The sequence below is a fragment of the Podarcis muralis genome, chromosome 15, assembly GCF_964188315.1.
Source record: "Podarcis muralis chromosome 15, rPodMur119.hap1.1, whole genome shotgun sequence".
Classification (NCBI taxonomy): Eukaryota; Metazoa; Chordata; class Lepidosauria; order Squamata; family Lacertidae; genus Podarcis; species Podarcis muralis.
The window spans coordinates 18,802,731-18,822,284 of record NC_135669.1 but is presented as its reverse complement, the minus strand read 5'-3'; the positions used below and the strand labels follow the sequence as shown (position 1 = coordinate 18,822,284).

The window sequence follows — 19,554 nt, the reverse complement described above, 5'->3', positions numbered from 1 at the left end:
GGATCCTCGGGAATTTTCTGCTGGTCCATGATGGGAAGAGTTTGGGAACAACTGTCCCAAAAGATCAGGTTCACAATGTGGGGTGCTCCTCAACCCAGCTTTGTCATAGAGGCCCAGGTGTGGTAGAGTGCCTTTTACCAGATGAGACTGGTGTGTCAGTGTCAGGGACTGGGCAGAGGAGAAATGGTGGAGACTGCCTCCCCAGCTTGACCCTTTCAGGGAAGAGGAAGAGGAAGACAGTTTAGAATTACAACAGGGGTTTGAGGGAGGTCACAGCTCAGAGGCAAATGAGGGGGAAAGTTGGGAAATCGTGGGAGAGGAGGAGGAGGAAGAGGAAGAGGGAGCACCAAGGGGGCGACAGCTGATGGACTCAGTGTCTTTAGAAAGCATTCCAGACCCCCCCTCTTCCAGAACCTGGCGAGCCTTGAAAGTAGGAGAGCAGAGAGCTCAAAGACAAAGGGCACGTAGCAGCACCCGTAGAAGTGACGAAAGAGGAAGTGGGAGAGACGGGGTGGGTGGAGATTTACTCGGGACAACGCCATGATCCAAGAGGCTGGGTTCTATAGCCTCTCTCTGTAAATACTGAATAAAAAGTGAGTGGTAAGAAACATTTCCTTGTCTTTGTACATTCCTGGGCAACCGGGCCATGGAAGTCACTGGCAGCAGCCTGATAGTCAGCTGCTACAGCCATTCCTGGGAAGAGACATCTGACAACTTCCAAGTTAAGACTACTGCAATTTGTAGTGCGTGCATATTTGGGATTCACTGCTTATTGAGATTAAGCAGGTGCCTTCACTGTACAGTGGCACCTCGGGTTACAGACGCTTCGGGTTACACGTTTTCAGGTTACAGACGTGCCGAAACCTGGAAGTACCGGAATGGGTTACTTCTGGGTTTCGACGCTGTGTGCAGAAGCGCCGAATCACGCCACACACGTGCGCAGACTCGGCGCTGCGGGTTGCGAACATGCCTCCTGCTCGGATCACGTTCTCAACCCGAGGTTCCACTGTAATCTTTTCAGTGCCTCCTGAAAACATTTCTGTTTCGACAAGCCTACACAGATGCTTAGAAAGTTGAGGTAATTTTAATCTGTTTTCATATTTTAAGTTTTGGGTACTTTAAAGTAAGGTTACAATTATTATTATTTTTACTGTTTTATCTTTTGTGAACCACTTTGAGGTTTCTTATAATCAAGTGGTTTTTGAATTTTATGAAATCAATCAATAGATGCGGTATAAAACAGCAAAGGTGAAAGCCACAGGTGTTTATATTTACTGGTTGGTGATGAGAAGCACAGCCACTAATGAAGCAAGTTCATAATTCTGAAGCATGTTGTGCATAATAAAATATTTTGGCACTTTGAGCACCTGCTCTCTTAACAGCTGACACATTTATTTATTGATCCATGCATTTATATCATATCTCTTTCTCTAACGAACACAGGCCCAAGGTCAGCCAGTGAGCTTCATGGCTGAGTGGGGATTTGAACCCTGGTTTCCCTCGTCCTAGTTTGTACTCTAACCATATCCCCCAACCAAGTCTTTAACAAGAACACAAACCATATTTCTAGGGGAGGGACATCCAACTCCTAATATACTACGATCTACTCACAGTATAAAAAAACCTGGCATTGATCTACCAGAGTTGTTGAGGTTGTTGAACTTTTATTGGAAAGGCAAAGTTGTTGATCTTGTTTTGGAAAGGCAAAGTTATTGAGCTTCTTTTAGGAAGCCAGAATTGTGAAGGTTTTTTTGGAAGCCATAATTGTTGAGCTTTTTTGGGAAAGCCGAAGTTGTTGAGCATTTTTTTTGAGGGGGGATCACTGAGGGGCCAGAGATCTACCAGGATCTACCAGGAACACCCTGCGATCTACCAGTAGATTACGATCTGCCTGTTGGACATGCCTGTTCTAGGGTATATTCCCTGAGTTTAGAAACTAAATTTATTCTTCAGGCCGCTTTGATTCCAGTTTCCCCTTTAAAACATTCCTTTTATCATTCTGATTCCAGTTAAGGAAGGAAATATGCTCTTGCCTCCTGGCTGAGATGAAATCAGGGCTTGCTATTCCTCAGGCTCTGCTGAGGATAACACACCTGCAGCCCTGTCCGTAACATTCTGGTTGCTGTGACATTGATCAAAGATAGGGATCGCTTCCCAGCCCAGCTCCTGACATGGCATCCTTCATAAAAAATGGACATAAGCAGCCTCAGCGTGCTGAGAGAGGACATCTCATTTACAGTTTCCTGCTGGAACTCTGGTCCCTTCAGCAGCTCATCAAAACAGCTATCAGAGGCCCGGCAAGCGGGAGAAAGCGTACATCTCGGACCCTGCAGATTAGATTTTGCTCACACACGTTGCCAATTTGCTTCAGCCCAATGAGTTGGTGAGGCTGAGCTCCCCAAGGGCCAGCTGGAACAGTGAGCAGGGGGCGGGGGAGAGAATCTTTTTGCATTTCTGAGGGGCCACTCAGGAATGTGTCACATGCAATTTTGGGTCTCCGTATCTCACTCTCTCTCCCCCCCCCCCCGCCCCAATGCTCACGCATCCCTGGCTCTTTTTCTCTCCTGCTATGCAAACAGATTTTGTTTTTTTGTTCCAGTAAAGAAGCTTCTCATATGGGGGAAAGGGTGGGTGGGTTGGAGGATGTGTGTGTGTGTGTGTGTGTGTGTGTGTGTGTGTGTGAGAGAGAGAGAGAGAGAGAGAGAGAGAGAGAGAGAGAACTAAATTATCTGAGTACAGGATCAGGCACAATCTCATCAGCTCCCAAACCATGTGGCTTTCGGGGTTCACTAATTCCTATTCCACATTCACTTCTGTGGTCTAGATTCCTGAATGAGATCTGCAGAACACTGAATGAAAAGAAAAAGCCCATTAACTGGAAACACATAGTCTATTATCTTAAAAATTAAAGTGACTTCAGAGCTTGGTGAAAGGCAGTAGTCTGGCTGTCGTGTGACATGAGCTGTCAGAGAAGAAAGGCAGAAGCAGTGCAAAGGCCAAACCAACACCTCTCTCTTTCCTAACAACAGGCAACCTCTGCACCTGACAACTGATGCCAAATGTATCCAATTAGCAGATTGAGCTTTACTCCTTCTGCTTCCCTTGGTAGGGACAGAAGCCTGATTCAAAGTATATTTGTGCAGAAGCAAGTTCCACTGTGTTCACTGGGAATTTATAATATCCAAATCACTAAGTATACACAGGATCACAGCCTTGGTTACAGATATGGTGGTGGTGAGGATGAATGATTCTTCAACATCAACTTCGTTGGACTGGTCATGTTGTGCAGTTGCCTCATTACCATCTTCCAAAGCAACTGCTCTATTCCAAAGCTAAAAATGGAAAGCGTAATGCTGGTGGTCAACAAAAGAGGTTTAAAGACTCTCTCAAGGCAAATCTTTAAAAATGTAGTTATGAACACCTACAATTGGGAAACATTGGCCTGAGAGCGCTCCAATTGGAGAACCCCCTTTACCAAAGGTGTCTTGGGTTTTGAAGATGCTCAAACTCAGGACAAATGGGAGAAATGTGCTAAGAGGAAGGCACGTTTGGCAAACCCTCACCATGATCAACTCCCGCCCGGAAACCTATGTCCCCACTGTGGAAGGATGTGCGGATCCAGAATTGGCCTCCTCTGTCACTTACGGACTCACTGTTAAAGCCGTGTTGATGGAAGACAATCTTACTTGGCTATGAGTGATTGCCCAAGAAGAAGAAGAAGACACATTTCAGTCAATGAGTTGGAGAAAGTGGTTTAGGGAGAAGTAGGTTAGGCCAAGAAGCAGTGATGGACCCAAGGTCACTCAGTGAGCTTCAGGGTTGGGTGGGGATTTGAACCCCATCTCCCCAGTCATAGTCCAAAACTCTAACCACTGCACCACACTGGCTGAGACTAGAAAGAGGATAAGACCCTGTGGGGGTTGTTAAGTATAGTAATTTAATTCACTGAAATTGTAAATGCATGTATGAATTACCATGTGTTTAAATTTGATGGTTGGTAACTGAATTCTAGAGAGTTCTCTAGTAGTTCTTGTGTGATTGGCTAACGTTAGTCACATGGGAGGTATGTAGCGAAGGATCGACTCCATTTTATGTGAAGTGAGATGGCTGTGTTTTACAATCTAGTGTGAACACTGCTAAGTTGAATACTGAACTGTGTTCTAGTGTTTCTTCTCTGTTTGTAAGAAAGAGAGCAAAAATGCAGAAGAAGGTGGAAATCCCTCAAAGGACCTGCAAGGCATGGCTTCATTGGGATACAGATGGCTGAGCGCTGAGCTCTGGAAATAGGAAAATGCAGTTGTTTGGAAGTTAGAAGAAGAGACTGTAAGCCCATGCTTGGATAAGCATGTGACTATGAATATTGTTTTAATTCATCTATAAGTGTAAGCTTCTGCAAGTAAAGTTTTTGAATGTTAAAGTCTTGACATTGGTTTAATTTCCAAAGAAGGGCATCAGTCATATATATCTTCTTCTTCTTTAGCGATCCCTCGTAGCTGAGTAAGACTGTCTTCCATAAACATGGTCTTAACAGTGAGTCTGTAAGTAACTATAAAGGCCAATTCTGGATCCACACGTCCTTCCACAGTGGGGACATAGATTTCCAGGCAGGAGTTGATCATGGTGAGGGTTTTCCAAGTGGGCCTTCCTCTTAGCATGTTTCTCCCTTTCATCCTGAGTTCAAGTGTCTTCAAAGCCCTTGACACCTTTGGTAAAGGCTTTCCTCCAATTGGAGTGCTTGCAGGCCCGTGCTTCCCAGTTGTCAGTGTTTATACTACATTTTTTTTAGATTTGCCTTTTTATTGGCTGCATTTTTGCTACCCTAACTTCAAGAGAGGTGGTAGTCCACATGCCAGCTGGCCCACTCCAGGCTTTATGTTAATACCTCTCTGTTAGGCTCTTTGTCCCATCCTGAAGGGTCCAAGTGCTTCAGGAAGAACAGCCCTTCCCAAGAAAGTGTTGTCAGCTTTTTGTCATGTTCTCATCACACTTAATTACCTGAGTCTCTTTGCTTCCCAGGTACTTTGGCTGCCGCCACTCAACGACCCAGGAACTCCACACTGCACCGCTTGACCCGGCGGCTTCTGAAGAAGTACAGCAAGGGAGTGAGGCCTGTCAGAAATTGGAGCAAGCCCACCATCGTCTATCTTGACCTCTTTGTGCATGCAGTACTGGCCGTGGTAAAGAGAGCTTCTAGCTCATTTAAAGCTGTTGACCTGCAGGGTGGAATAGCAATGAAGTCTCTGCAAGGGGAACACCTTTAAACAGGGGCTAGAGCCCGTGTGTGATGTGCTTCTGTAGTCATTGAGGTCTAAATCTGGGTTGGATGCTAGTAGCTCTGCATTAAATTGAACCCTGTAATTATTACCTGTCTGCAACAGCAATTTTGCAAGATCTGCAGAAGAATATTGCAGCACTTCCAGAGACCAGGGATTTGATTCAGTCAACATTTTAAAGGCAAAACTACCCTGAAAGGAACTTTGCGAAACAACACACAAACTAAAACAAAACCATCTTTCCGGATTCAAACTTTGCAGTGCTGGCCTCCGGCTAAGTAATGTGTGCAAAAATGCATGTACAGTTGACTCGCAGCTTGCGTGCGTTTAACTTGCCCGATTGCAGCTTTAGGCACTTGGTGTCTGGCCAGCATGCAATCATGCAAATTAATCCCATGCAAGTTTGAGGGCTTGAAAGCTCTTTCTGACCCAGTGTGGAAAGAGCTTTTAAGCTCTCAGACTTGCTTGCTGAGTTCTGGGAAAGTCTGGCATCATCTTGTGGGGCCTTTGCAAGATCTTACAGGGCCATCCAAGATCTCACGAGATTTCATGGCCTCCAGAGGCTATGCAAGATCTTCCCAGAGCCTGGTAAGCAAGGCAGAGAGACCTTTCCACACCAGGTTTTCCTGCCATGGAAAGAGCTTTTAAGCTCTCCTCCTTTCTGAAAGCTAGATATACTGTTTTCTGTGCACATACCTGGGCAAATGATTTGGAGTGTTCCAATAGCTCCTTCTGGAGTGACTCAAGTTGTGTTTTCCGAGATGTTCCATCATACATAATAGAATTTGCACACCATTCTCTAGAAACTGAAGCACCTTGCTTTTTCAGTGTTCCTAAATGCTTATCTCTGGAGTGGATAGTTGCTAAAAAGCTCCCCTTTCATACTGATTGAGTTGCTGGAGGCTGGGACTCTGCTGCAGCAATAGTAAGGGGTCTTTAACCCCCTGATCACTATGTAAGAGGGAAGGGCTGGAGCCCAGTGGTAGAGAATCTGCCTAGCATGCTGAAGGTCCTGAACTCAGTCCTTAGCACCTCCAGCTGGAACCAGAAGAGCCTCCTGCCTGAAACTCTGGAGAATCACTACCTGTCAGAATTGACAATACAGTCGTACCTTGGATCCCAAACGCCTTGGTACTCATACGTTTTGGCTCCCAAATGCCGCAAACCTGGAAGTGAGTGTTCTGGTTTGCGAACATTCTTTGGAACCCAAATGTCCGAGGGAGCTTCCTGCAGCCAATTGGAAGCTGCGCTTTGGTCAGGGGCATACAAAGCAGGGTGTGGAGGGGGCAGGCCACCCCGGGTGCCACTCTGGGGAGTGACAAGATGGCCCCTGCCTCCCCCCAGCTGTAGAGCGGCCGAGGGTGCATGCAGTCCGTATGGGCTCATGTGGTGTCCATATGGGCTGCTGCTCTCGCACGTCATCCACATGGGCGACCGTACGAGCTGCCTCTCACACGGCGACCATATGGGCTGCCGTGCATGCACATTCTGTACAGGATGCCGCACATGCGCAATCCGTACAGTCGCCATGTGTGCGCCACTGGGTGGTTCGCCCCGCTCCTCTGCATCCCACCCCGGGTGCCGGAGAGGGTTCCTCCGGCACTGGCTTTGGTTTCCAAACGTTTTGGAAGTCGAACGGACTTCCGGAACGAATTCCTTTCGACTTCAGAGGTACCACTGTACTGAGCTAGGCAGACTTTGCTTTTGTCTGGCTCCATATCAGGCAGGTTCCCATGCCCATAAGATGGAAAGCACAGTGGCTCCACAAGGCCACTGCTTGCAAGGGACTGACTTTGCTCATTTTGTTTTGTACGATCAACTTACACGGATGGCGACCGTATTTGTACCCCCCGGTGATCAGAGGAGAGATTTGGCTGTGTAATCACCGTTGTCAGACGCTGCCGTTGGCTCTGCAAGAACGCTCGATGCCTCCCAGGCCTCGGCAGGTGTGCACGCTAATAGAGGAGCCATTCGGCAGGCATTGCGGCACGCAAAGTGCTCCCGCCCCATCTTCCCTGTCGCCTGCGACTCCTTTTGTTGATCTTTTGCCTCCTGTTCCACGCACATAAAAGGCGGGGAGCAGTCTGAGACTCTCCAGTTATTAGGAGGGCCTTGGGGAAATCTGATTAGACCGATAATCTAGTCAACGGAGAAAGAGCTCCAATTTGTTTAGATTGAGTTTCGTCAGTGCCGAATTCCACGCACCTCCGTCTTCCACTCCACTGACTTAGAGCCTCCCAGACAGACGCCGAGGCAGCTGTTCCAACAGGATGCCGAACTGGGGGAAAGATAAATAAGAATGCGGAGGAATTATCTGCATGTTTGCTAACCACCAATTTAAGACTAAAGTAGGCTTCCTATGTTAGGGAGACTAATGAATTCCAATTCTCCCAAATATCCTTTGCTTTTAACAAGCAAGATGGAAGGGGATCCGTACATGCACACCCAAAGCGAGAGAGGAAGGAATAGTTTCAAATGGCACAACGAGAGAAGCAATTATATTGGCCAGCTGGCATGGAGGAAAACTCTGAAGGGGAGTCAAGTTTTACTTTCTGACTCCCCCCCCCCCCACAACTCCCTCAACTCTGGCACTAGGGATGGAGGGAATGTCAACAGCCAATGGGCTGCGCAAAGCAAAGAGTGCTGATACAGCAGTGATAAGCAGGAAAGGTGCTGGAAGCAGAGATGGGGATAAGAATTAGCTGTTCATACAATGTAGGGGTATGCATGAGAAGACTTAAATCAGGGGTAGGGAATCTCAGGCCTGCGAGCCAAATCCAGCCCTCCAACCCTCTCTGTCTGGCCATCAGGTTCTCTCCCCAAGCTGCCCCTCCTTTCCCTAGGGCCACACCCCTTAACCAGCCCCATTCATGCCCTCCTTGAGTGCTTCTGCAGGGCTGAAGTGTGTCCTTGAATAAGCATCCTTCCGCTTGCGAGGCTATAAGTGTGTGTGGACTGTGGCAGGTTCCTTGGAAAGTGGGACTACCATTTTTAAACTTCAAAATATTTTCTGAGTTGCCCCCTCCCTTTCCTCTCGGCCTGAGCATGCATGGAATATGGTGGCCATTTCACCAGCACAATGGCAAAATATCTCTCTCACCCCCGCTTGCAATTATTTCTCTGTTATTCTCTTTGCTAGGAAGGGATGCTTCCAAACTGTGAGCCTTCCAGAGAAGAAGGCAATCAACGCTGCCCAGTTTTCAAGCCCTGCTTTTGTAGAGAATATGCATTATTCTTAGCAACCTGATTAATGTCAGAGTAACTAATTAGGGTGGTAGGGAGGGAGAGATGGGTGATTCGTTTATAGTGTCAACAGCCGGCAGCGGTGTGCCATTTTGTCAATGGTAATTTACTGTAAGGAGCAGCAGACAGAGGGGGGTACCTGAGAGTCGAGGGTCAACAAAACAGCGTCAGCCAGGTGTAGGAGAAGACAGTGATGGAGATGGGCTTCCAGAGAGTTGTCCATTTGGTAAAATTGATTGGTCCCCCTTTTCCTTTTTTAGCTGGATTCCAGGTGCAGCTCCTGCAAATCTAGAGATGGGGCAAGACAGCGATGAGATAAGGCAGAATAATTCTAGCCAGCACAAGAAACAGGCAAAGCTCTTTCCTCATTGCTTAAACCTGCATAAAATCCTAACCCAGAACAAGGGTCAGGAACATCTGTGGAGCTCCAGATGCAATTTCTATCATCCCCAAGTTCTGACCACACTAGTTGCTGGGGATGCTGGGAGTTAGAGCAGGGGTCGGCAAAGTTTTTGCGGCTTGGGCTGGTTCACGGTCCCACAGATGCCGCAGTGGGCCAGTGTGTGTGTGTGTGTGTGTGTGTGTGTGTGTGTGTGCGCATGCATGTGCAAATGCTATTTCTGGTGCTCCTTCTAGTGGAGAGGAGGTGTGTGCAGCTTCCCATTGGGAAGCCAGCCAGCATCACGGAAGGTGGTCCCCACTCTGCTCCACACCAGTTTAGGGTGGCGCACAAGAGCCGACCGAGTCGGTGGCAGGGGTCCATGGGCTGGTTAAATGACCCCATGGGCTGCTTGCGGCCCATGGGCCTTAGGTTGCCGACCCCTGAGTTAGAGTCTAACAACATCCAGAGGGTCTTGGCTTCTCTATCCTTCCTGTAGGAAAGTCATAAAGTAACATATGACCTGCTCTGACCTACTGCTCTTAAGAGAATCTCAGGCTGGTCTCTCTGCAGTTCCCACCTTTGACCAGAGACAGACAGAGGCAAAAGAGTTGCACCCCGCTCTGGCATGGCTTGGGTCCCATGTCCAACACCAGCTGGGCTCTTGAGCCATGCCCCTAGAACACCTAAGTGGATCTAGTTCCATGCAAGTCATACTGTTTGAATTTGCAATGGGAGAGACAGGGATGGAGATGATTTGAAGCCACATGAAAACATCCTATTTAACAATAGGCAAAACCTGTTTAACTCTCTTGGCAAATGTGCAACAATGATAATTTCCTGATTTGACTGTCTTCCATCATAATTATTGTTGTTATCTGCATGATTTGCACAATTTACATCTTTTTCCTTTCCAGGATGCTCAGAATCAAAAACTGAAAACAAGCATTTGGTATCGGCAGGTAAGACGATACTGACTGGGGCTGATGGTGTGTCCCCCATTGGAGGGCCACAGCTTCCATATCCTTGCTGTATGAGGTGGTGCTCCAACTGTTAATTGTTAGTAAGCCAGGCCTCCCTAATAACCCAAGTAGCCCTCTCTTCCTCCCCCCCATTTTTAAATTCAACCCTCCACCCATTTCCCCCACTTCTCTAACCAAAAACTAAAATCTCAGCTTCCATCATGATACATTTGACTTGAGTTCAGTTTAGAAATAGCTAGACATGCTCCTTTCTCTCTTTTGCAGATCTGGAAGGATGAGTATCTCACTTGGAATTCCAGTCGTTATGATGGGATCCAAGAAATCTCTTTGCCCATTCACCGCATCTGGGCTCCTGATATTATTGTTGGTGAATCGTAAGTGTGGACCTTGTTGGTTTGAGATGATGGTGACTCAGGGTCTCATAAACTTCTTTTAAGTAGGTTTTACCTCGGGCTGCAGTTGTTAAGCTGAAGATGTTTTGATATTGTTGCTTTTCAGTGGCATTTTATTATATTATAGTAATAAATATGGTTTATTGGTTTTAGCCACCTTGGAGGCCTACTGCAGATATATGAGAAAGAGAAAGAAAGAAAGAAAGAAAGAAAGAAAGAAAGAAAGAAAGAAAGGAAGGAAGGAAGGAAGGAAGGAAGGAAGGAAGGACCAAAAGGATCAAGGGAATGGAACAACTCAGAGGGGACATTTGACAACTCATGAGTGACATTTATTGCCTCAGAACTTGGGAAGTAACGAATGGAGTAACTCAGAGGGGAGTTGTTCCATTCCCTACATCCCAAGCTCTGGGGCTACAAATGTCACTCATGCCTGAACAAAAGATGCAATATTTAGCAATGGAAATAGTGTTCCCTGGTAATGTACAATACATCATGGGCTGTCCCTCTCCTCTCTCTCTCTTCCTGGTATAGCGTGGATGCCAGCAAATCCCCAGATCTCCCATTTGTCTACTTGAATGCCAGTGGCGTGATCAAGAATTACAAACCCATGCAGGTGGTGTCCGCATGCATCCTGGAAATGTACACTTTCCCATTTGACACACAGAACTGCAGCCTGACTTTCAGCAGTGCTTTGCACACAGGTGAGTCAGGACTTCTGAACCCAGGGACTGGGTGTTATTAGGGGGGAAATCTGTAGCTCAGTGGCAGAGCACCTGCCTTGCATGCAGAAGGTCCCAGGTTCAATCCCCAGCATCTCTAGGTATTCAACCTTGAGCCCCTAGATGTTGCTAGACTACAACTCCCATCATCCACAGTTAGCTTCACCCATGGCCAGGGCTGATGGTTATTATAGTCTACCAACATCTGGGGACTCATGGTTGAAGAACACTGGTGTAGGCAATACGGTGCTAGATGAACCAATGGTCTGAGGCAGCTTCCTCTGTTTCCATCATTGCTTTTACAACACCACCACCCAGTGCTGGCCAAAGGGTGGAGCTACAGGGAGTCTGGTCAGACCAGATGAGATGCCTCTCAACTGACCAGAGAGAAGCCCCCAAACAGGTTTTTTGGGCAGGATTGATTGCTCTTCTAACAACTAGGAGACTAGACTCTTGTGTTGGATACAGGCTGCCTCTATTTTGCTTCATGTTTGCCTTACTTTGCAGGACAAGAGTTGGCTCTTAGTGGGAAGGAGCAAGGAGATATACCTTGGAATGATAGGTACCCACAGTCTGGGTTCTCTCCATCATGTCAACTAATTTCTTGACTCTGTTTGCTCCCTCTGACTTCTCCACATTACTGGAAAATAATCATAGGAAGTTTAGTTTGCAGAGGGGGCTAGGAATTGTACTTCTGTGGGGGGTGAACTACAGTTCCTAGGAATCTTTGGGTGATGCAATGTGCTTTAAATGTGCAGTGAGGCTGTAACGTAACATTTTGTTCACCACTGGACTTGATCTTAAATGTGCATGACTAATAGTTTTGTCATTTCCCCCCGCTGCATCCTTTTTAGTTCAGGATGTGGATCTTGCTTTTTGGAGGAGATATGAAGAGATCAAGAGTGACCAGAAGTTGTTTCTAAATGATGGGGAATGGGAGTTGGTCTCTGTGCTCTCTGAGCGGCGTATCCTGCAAACTCAGACTGGGAGCATTGCTCAGATTCGGTTTCATGTGAGTACCTGGAACATTGTGACCTGGCCACTCTATCCTCTCCTCTTCCTTTCTCTTCCCTTAATGGCATCATTTAATGATGTCATGTCTTGTTCTCATATATTGTCCCATGTCCTCTTGTTCTTGTTCTCATCTCTTGTTCACAAAGGCTTCCTGCCTATACCTGGTCCTTCAGCTTTACTGTTGCCTGGTTTTTGTGTTGTAGTTTAGATGGTTGCTGTTCATTCATTTATAGTTGTGTTTTTTAAACGGCACTTTTGCATTTGATTAAAAAATAATAATCCTCACCTTGTGAAGCTGCTCTGAGTGCCCTGTGGGTACAGGGTGGAATGAAAATACATTTTTTTACTTTGAAATCAGCAATGATGTGATAATTGTTAGGAACCCAAGATTTCCAATCAGTGTGTAATGTGATTCAGTGCTAGGAGTAAGAGAAATTTGGTTTGCACCTAGTAAGGATCTTCCTGGTTCTTCTTTCTTCACGCTTCTTCTGCTTCTGTCTTCCAATTCATCCATCCTTCTCTTCACTCTTCCTGTTTGCTTCTTCAGATGACTGTGCTGCAGAGGCCTTATTTCACCCAGGTCAAACTCCCAGTTTTGCACCACACTATTTATAAGGGACACGGTTGGCGCTGTGGGTTAAACCACAGAGCCTAGGACTTGCCGATCAGAAGGTTGGCGGTTCGCATCTCCGCGACGGGGTGAGCTCCTGTTTCTTGGTCCCTGCTCCTGCCCACCTAGCAGTTCGAAAGCATGGCAAAGTGCAAGTAGATAAATAGGTACCGCTCTGGCGGGAAGGTAAACGATGTTTCCGTGTGCTGCTCTGTTCGCCAGAAGCGGCTTAGTCATGCTGGCCACATGACCTGGAAGCTGCATGCCGGCTCCTTCGGTCAATAAAGCAAGATGAGCGCCGCAACCCCAGAGTCGGCCATGACTGGACCTAATGGTCAGGGGTCCCTTTACCTTTACCTATGCACATTTATATACACACACACACACAGACTGAGAGCCTCAATGGAGGCTTCACCCAGGGCAAAAAACCCAGCTAGCCCCCATAGCCACAGCACTGCCTTCAAGTGTCACATGTCTGCAGTGGCCATGGCACAAACAAACCACACACCATTACCATACATGGACATTCTCCACAAATTCAGCACACACACTCAGCATTTCAACCCTTCTCACTCCAGCACAGGAAATGCTACCTTCACACAGAATCTACAAATTTACCGTTATCTGGTGCTTCTTTGTTGAATAAATGAGAAGGGAAAGGTGCCAGCTTCAGCTGCAAAGCTGTGTCTGACTGTCGGCCCCCGTTCGCCTCATGAAGGCAGCTAGGCAAGACTGAGTGCTGGTGGGGTCCTCCGCCAGCAAGACAGTTGGCACCTAACCTTGGATAATATTCCATCTCCAGCCTGCAGCTGCTGAACGGGCACCGAATGAGATTGATTCCCTTCATTAGCGCCAATGGGCTGCAAATACCTTTTGTGTACTTATTATTATTACCTGGCGTTAATGGATAATGAAATGGTGGCATAATATCGCTAGCACCTGAAGGGTGTCTAATGGCAAACACGACTAAATCGAAAGCGCTCTCCTCTTTTTGCTTCCTTCCTTGTGCTGGGGAATTTAAAGGCAATGAGCTCCATCGCTGTTAGACAGGATGGGAAGGGAAGGATTTGGTTGCTGAGAGAATCATAGGTTGCAATTCAGGACCATGGACACCTCCACAAAACCCTGCCCAGAAAAGAGCTGAAGATTCTGAAGGAACATGCTGCTGCCATTGGCCGATACCAGTTCCCGGTGAGGATGTTTTATGCAGGGTGGCCCGAATCCTATTGAGGGTTCATACCCCACTGTCCTCATCTGAAATCGCCATGTGGTGTCATCTCAAATTTCTGAGCATTCGACAGACACAATGGTTTTGACTGGAGAAAACAATTGTGCCTCTCAAAGGAATCAGGCTCCCACTTGTGGAGGAATATAGTATGTTGTTGTTGTTTAGTCATTTAGTCTTGTCTGACTCTTTGTGACCCCATGGACCAGAGTACGCCAGGCACTCCTGTCTTCCACTGTCTCCCACAGTTTGGTCAGAATCATGTTGGTAGCTTTGAGAACACTGTCCAACCATCTCGTCCTCTGTTGTCCCCTTCTCCTTGTCTTTCCCAACATCAGGGTCTTTTCCAGGGAGTCTTCTCTTCTCATGAGGTGGCCAAAGTATTGGAGCCTCAGCTTCATGATCTGTCCTTCCAGTGAGCACTCAGGGCTGATTTCCTCAGAATGGATAGGTTTGATCTTCTTGCAGTCCATGGGACTCTCAAGAGTCTCCTCCAGCACCATAATTCAAAAGCATCAATTCTTTGGCAATCAGCCTTCTTTATGGTCCAGCTCTCACTTCTGTACATCACTACTGGGAAAACCATAGCTTTAACTATACGGACCTTTGTTGGCAAGGTGATGTCTCTGCTTTTTAAGATGCTGTCTAGGGCCAAGCAAAGCTTATTTGTGGGTTTGACACTACATAAGCTTTCAATCAACACAAAATTTTCTAATTTTGTGGTTTTCAAATTCTCAATGAAATAAGGAACTGATAGCTAGTGACCAACGTCAGCATTGCTCTCTCCTCCCTCCCATGTTTCCTAGGCCAGCCAGTGCAGTTAAAGTGTCAGACCACAATGCTAGCCCCCACTCAGCCATGAAGCTCATTGGTGATCTTGGGCCAATCTCTCAGTCCAGCCTACCTCACAGGGTTGTTTTGAGGATAACTATGTACACCACTTTGAGATCCAGATCCAGTTCAAGACAAGAAGGGATATAAATGTAACAACAGCTGCAGCAACAACAACAGCAGAATTGTGAACAGAACTCTCTAGAATAACTCCATCACAAACTTTGGCATATCTGTGTAAGCAACTGAATTTAGTACAGAAAAGCATGAATTGGAAACATTTATAACAAGCTGCCTTTTCTGTTCTGGATGCCACATCTGACTTGTACTGTCTGCACTAAAAGCAAGTGGAACAGCTATTATACAGAAGCACCAAGTTCAGAGGTCCCTGGATATCAGTCTCCAGGGAGCAATAGCAGGAGCGGGCTTTCCAGAAGCACGTGAACTTGATGGGCCTCTTATGCCCTTAAGGAAACTGGTGTCACCATTGTGGCCCAGTGGGTCAGCTGAGGCAGAACAGTAGAGAAAGATAGATCACTGCCCCAGAGGCAGTATAAATTCCTTATCTCTGAAGTTTCATTAATTGCCAGCCCTCTTCCTCCATCTGATTCCTCCAGATTGTTATCACCAGACGTCCCCTGCTCTACGTGGTCAGCTTGCTGATTCCCAGCATCTTCCTGCTCGTTGTGGACCTGGGTAGTTTCTACCTGCCCCCGAATTCTGGAACAAGGATAACATTCAAAACCAGCGTGCTGGTTGGTTACACTCTCTTCAAAGTCAACATGTCAGATGAGCTGCCAAGTACTGGGATTGGCACATCTCTGATCAGTGAGTGGAAACAGGGTAGCACTAATATGAGTATAACTTAATAATAATAGCACAAGGGTTCATATTGTTTCACACGTGTAATGCAGTAATTCTGAAAAGGTATAGCATTACGCCCATATTGCAGGTGAAGGCACTGAGGCAGTGAGGTTGTGGTTTACCTAAAGAAAACCCAGCAGGGGCAATATTCTAACTGGAGCACCAGGAGGTATAGAGCTCATTCTTCCAGCCACTGCACTATTACCAGGACAATAGGAACGGATTGTGATTGAGCCAAAGTAAGTCATAGCAGAAAACCAATCTTCTGCTGCAGGCAAAATGCATGGGTGCCAAATGAGCTTTTCTGCAGCAGTAGCCTTGGCTAAAGTGGGTCTCAAAATATGGGCAGCCCCTCTTGGGAAATATCCCACAGTGCTTCAGGTGTGTGTTCTTGTGTGCCTGTCCTGTTTCTGTACCAGCCTTTAGAGGGCATACGGGAGGAAGCAAGGAGTGCAAAGCAGGCATCAAAGTTCTCACTGAGGTTGTAGACCAATGGTGATGGAGCAGTGCCAACCTAGCCCAAGGCAGGCAGGTGGCTGGGCAGCAGGTTCTCTAGGTGAGCTGCTGGGGAGCCAAGCCTGAAGCAGCTGTTAGATAAGAGCAGCAGGGCTCCATGTGGCTCCCTGGATCAGCTAACCTGGCCAGGCTTCCATTATCAAGGAGCTGGCCAGCTGGTTTTGCTAGCTGCCCTGTAGTGCAGAGAACAAAGCACCTCAGCCAGTTCACTGAGTTCATTGACTCCCCCCCCCCCATACCTGATAGATTTGGGGCAATGCAAGAGTCTCTGGATAAGTGCCTATGGCTTGTGGTCATCATCCTCATTGGAGAAGTCCCTTTATATGGGCTCTGTGTGCTGGATCATAGCAATGCCAATGGTTCACAAGTAACTCCTCCTCCTCCTCTTACCTCTGTCTCAGGTGCCTTCTTCACCATTTGCATGGCTCTGCTGGTCCTCAGCCTATCCAAGTCCATCTTCCTCATCAAATTCCTCTACTTGGGTGATGACTGCACACGGGATAAGCCCTTTGCTTCTTACTGCTGCAGGAACACTGTTGACACTGCGGGTGAAAACGCCAAGGCAGCTAGGAGCGCAGGAGAAAAAGCTGGCACTGCTGCAGGTACAGAAGGCCAAGAAGTAATGGGAGACAGAAAATGAGTTTATAAAACTATAAGAAAGTGGATAGAAATGAGGTCTTCCCACCCACACCTCACAAAACTAGAACTGGAGTGGAGGATGTGTGTGTCAGCCCATAACACTAACTATTGATGGATTACAGGCATACAAAAGCCCTTCTTCACACAATACATCATTAATTTGTGGAACTCAGTGCTGCAAGATGGAGCAATAGCCATTGGCTTAAATGTCTTTAGAAGAGGACAGAGCAACTTCAAGAAAGAGAATAGGTCTACCAATAGCAATTTGCCACGGTGCCTATATTGAAACTTTAGAGGCAGCCTACATCTTGAACACTGTGAAGGAGCAATGATGAAGTATGGCTGTGCCTTCATTCTGCCCTACTTGTAGGATTTTAGGAGAAATCTCTGGGGAACCAGCTTGAATCTAGAGCAGACTTCCCCAGCCTGGTATCCTTCAGATATTTTGGACAATGAATCCCATGAGCCCCAGGCAGCATGGACTGATGGGAGTTACACACCAGAATATCTGGAGGATGCCAGACTGGGAAAGGCTGAACTAGATGGGCCCATTGGTCTGACCTCCCAGGACCTTATGTTCTTAAGGACTGTCCAAGCATAGATTTGTTGGTAAAACTCTAGAATTGTAGTCTTAGAAGGCACTCCGAGGGTCATCCAGTCCAATGCATGAGGTCAACAAGGAACTATGCCTGCCCAGGACTGAGTTGTAAGAATGGGTTGGGTTAGGAATGAAAGTGAAGCAAGCCCTCATTCATCTCTTCTTCCAACATGATGAAGTGCTTCTGTCTTTCTGCAGGGATACCCTTGGCTTTGGAAGGCTCATCTGTAAAAGACCATGCCACTGGGACAGCCACACCCCCAATGGAGAAAATCCGAAGAGAACTCCTCCCCATCAGCTCCCACTTTCGTGCCCTAGGCGTTGCTGCCAAAGTGGATGGCGACTGGCTCTCTCTTGCAAACAAGCTTGACAAACTCCTGTTCCGGGCCTATCTTTTAGTGCTGGCTGTGTATGCAGTCACAATGGGTTCTCTCTGGGGGACGTGGAGCTCCCAGTAGGGGCAGCTGGCAAGGCAGTCCAACATGGCACTGAAGAATGGCCACATGGGCATCGTAAATGACATTCCCAGTCAAATCATTATGCCCACTTACAGCATTGGAGAGCACAATTTAAAATGTGGGGCATCACCTTTGGCACTCGAGCGCTCTCTCAATTTTCTCTGTTGACTAGTCTAGTCTAGTTAAATAAATTTAACATGCATGCACATATATATTTTAAATATGCAGACATAATCATAGGAGAAATAACCATAGGGATCACAGCAGATGTGAAGCGGGAATTTGAAGCTTTTCCTTCTATTTCTGAGAAGTGGCTGTCCTCAGGACTGCAGGAAATGCTCAAAGCCCCTCTCAATTCCTGCTGCAGTCCTGGCAAATATCAGTCCCTCCTTTCCAGAAGATGTGTGTTATTGCCCCACAAAATAACCTGCACTCAGGTTGCACTCAAGTCCTGCTTCAGGGCTCCCGGTTACCTGTTTGGCCACTGAGAAAACTGAACGCTGGACTAAGTGGGCCTTTGGCCTGACCCAACAGCCAGTTTCTTGTTATGTTCTCGTATTAATGGCCAAGACTTGTTTAAGGTCATAGCTAGTTGCTCCTTCTGTCTTGTCTCTCCTTCCCCACTTTTTTGTTACTGGGCTAAAGGGTTATTACCTCACACAGTGGGTAGTACTGGGCAGATGTGGCGATGAGTTGCCCTCCAGATGTTGTTGGACTTATCAGCCCCAATCAGTTGAACCAATGGACTATGGGAGTTGGAGTCCATCAAATCTGGAGGACACCTTCCTGATGCTATGGGTAACAATCCCTCTTTTCTTATATTGCTTTCAAGTCTCTGAGAAACTAGTATCATCACAGAGGTCTTTCTAGCAGGGCTTCAGGGACCCCAGGAGAAAACATGATGATAAAGTGGGCACCATGTCGTTGACTCCACTGCCGTCATGCTTTATAGAATGCCTCTCCTCTCCCGTTCAACCTCTGTCTCTCCACAAAGCCATGATTGCAGTATCATTCCCAAACCCAATCCAATCAGTGCATCAAATGGGGCATCATTAACCTCATCTCCGGGGCTTATTTTGCTCATAAGATCCATGCAAATGCATTTGGGATGATGGAAGTGCCTCTCCTAGGCTTTTTTCAGCACCCGTGGTTAAGATGCAGCGAAGAACATCAAGAAAAATGAGGTGACCCTTTGAGTGACACTTCATTAGGATTTCCTGGCAGGGGGAGTTTGCAGAAATCAGTAATGTATGGAAATGAACTGTAATAAGTTTATAGCAATAAACATACTAGTTTTGAAACCAACGAGACTTCAGCTAGCCGTGAGTCACTAGCTCCACTGATTTCCATAGGGCAGCCTTCCTTAACCCTTCAGATGGTTTGGACCTCTGTGGAATCACAACTATTCAGTTTTCCATATTTCACTCGGAGCATGATATACAAAATGATGGGGGGATGGAGGGATGAAGGTATGGTGAAAGAAGGAAAAATGTGCATATCAGAAGTTTAGGTGAAGTGGCATCAATGAGGGAATAAGGAGGGAGCATTATGGGATGCAACAGCAGCACCCCTTGAGGACTCAAAGCCTGCCCATTTTTCAGATTTTAGCCATGATGAGGAATAGGGGAGGAATCAAAGGTGAATCTGGCTGCCAGCCCAAAATGAAGGCTTAGCAACCATTGCTCTACGAGGTATCAGATTCCGCAGTTTTCAGCTTGCATCGATTGCTGGATGCTGGTGATTCCCAGAGGCTTAGCACAAGGGACATAGAGCCCATCATTGTTATCAAGTAGGCCCTGAGAGGGGTTTC

At 46.9% G+C, this 19,554-nt stretch overlaps 1 protein-coding gene across 1 annotated transcript; it reads left to right on the top strand.

The window, feature by feature from the left end:
* The first annotated feature begins 4,056 nt into the window (after window positions 1-4,056).
* HTR3B (5-hydroxytryptamine receptor 3B) lies at window positions 4,057-18,642 on the top strand. Its single transcript, XM_077919817.1, has 9 exons — window positions 4,057-4,063; window positions 5,017-5,177; window positions 9,813-9,857; window positions 10,143-10,252; window positions 10,802-10,971; window positions 11,844-12,001; window positions 15,287-15,497; window positions 16,451-16,651; window positions 17,485-18,642. Exons 1-9 carry the CDS (start codon window positions 4,057-4,059, stop codon window positions 17,742-17,744), a joined length of 1,323 nt encoding a protein of 440 aa, XP_077775943.1. The 3' UTR covers window positions 17,745-18,642.
* Window positions 18,643-19,554: the final 912 nt, after the last annotated feature.

Excerpts from the sequence above, each read along its gene's own strand:
- HTR3B (XM_077919817.1), top strand. Across the intron at positions 5,178-9,812 it reads TGCATGCAGTACTGGCCGTG|GATGCTCAGAATCAAAAACT; the intron begins GTAAAGAGAGCT and ends TTTCCTTTCCAG. Across the intron at positions 10,972-11,843 it reads CAGCAGTGCTTTGCACACAG|TTCAGGATGTGGATCTTGCT; the intron begins GTGAGTCAGGAC and ends CATCCTTTTTAG.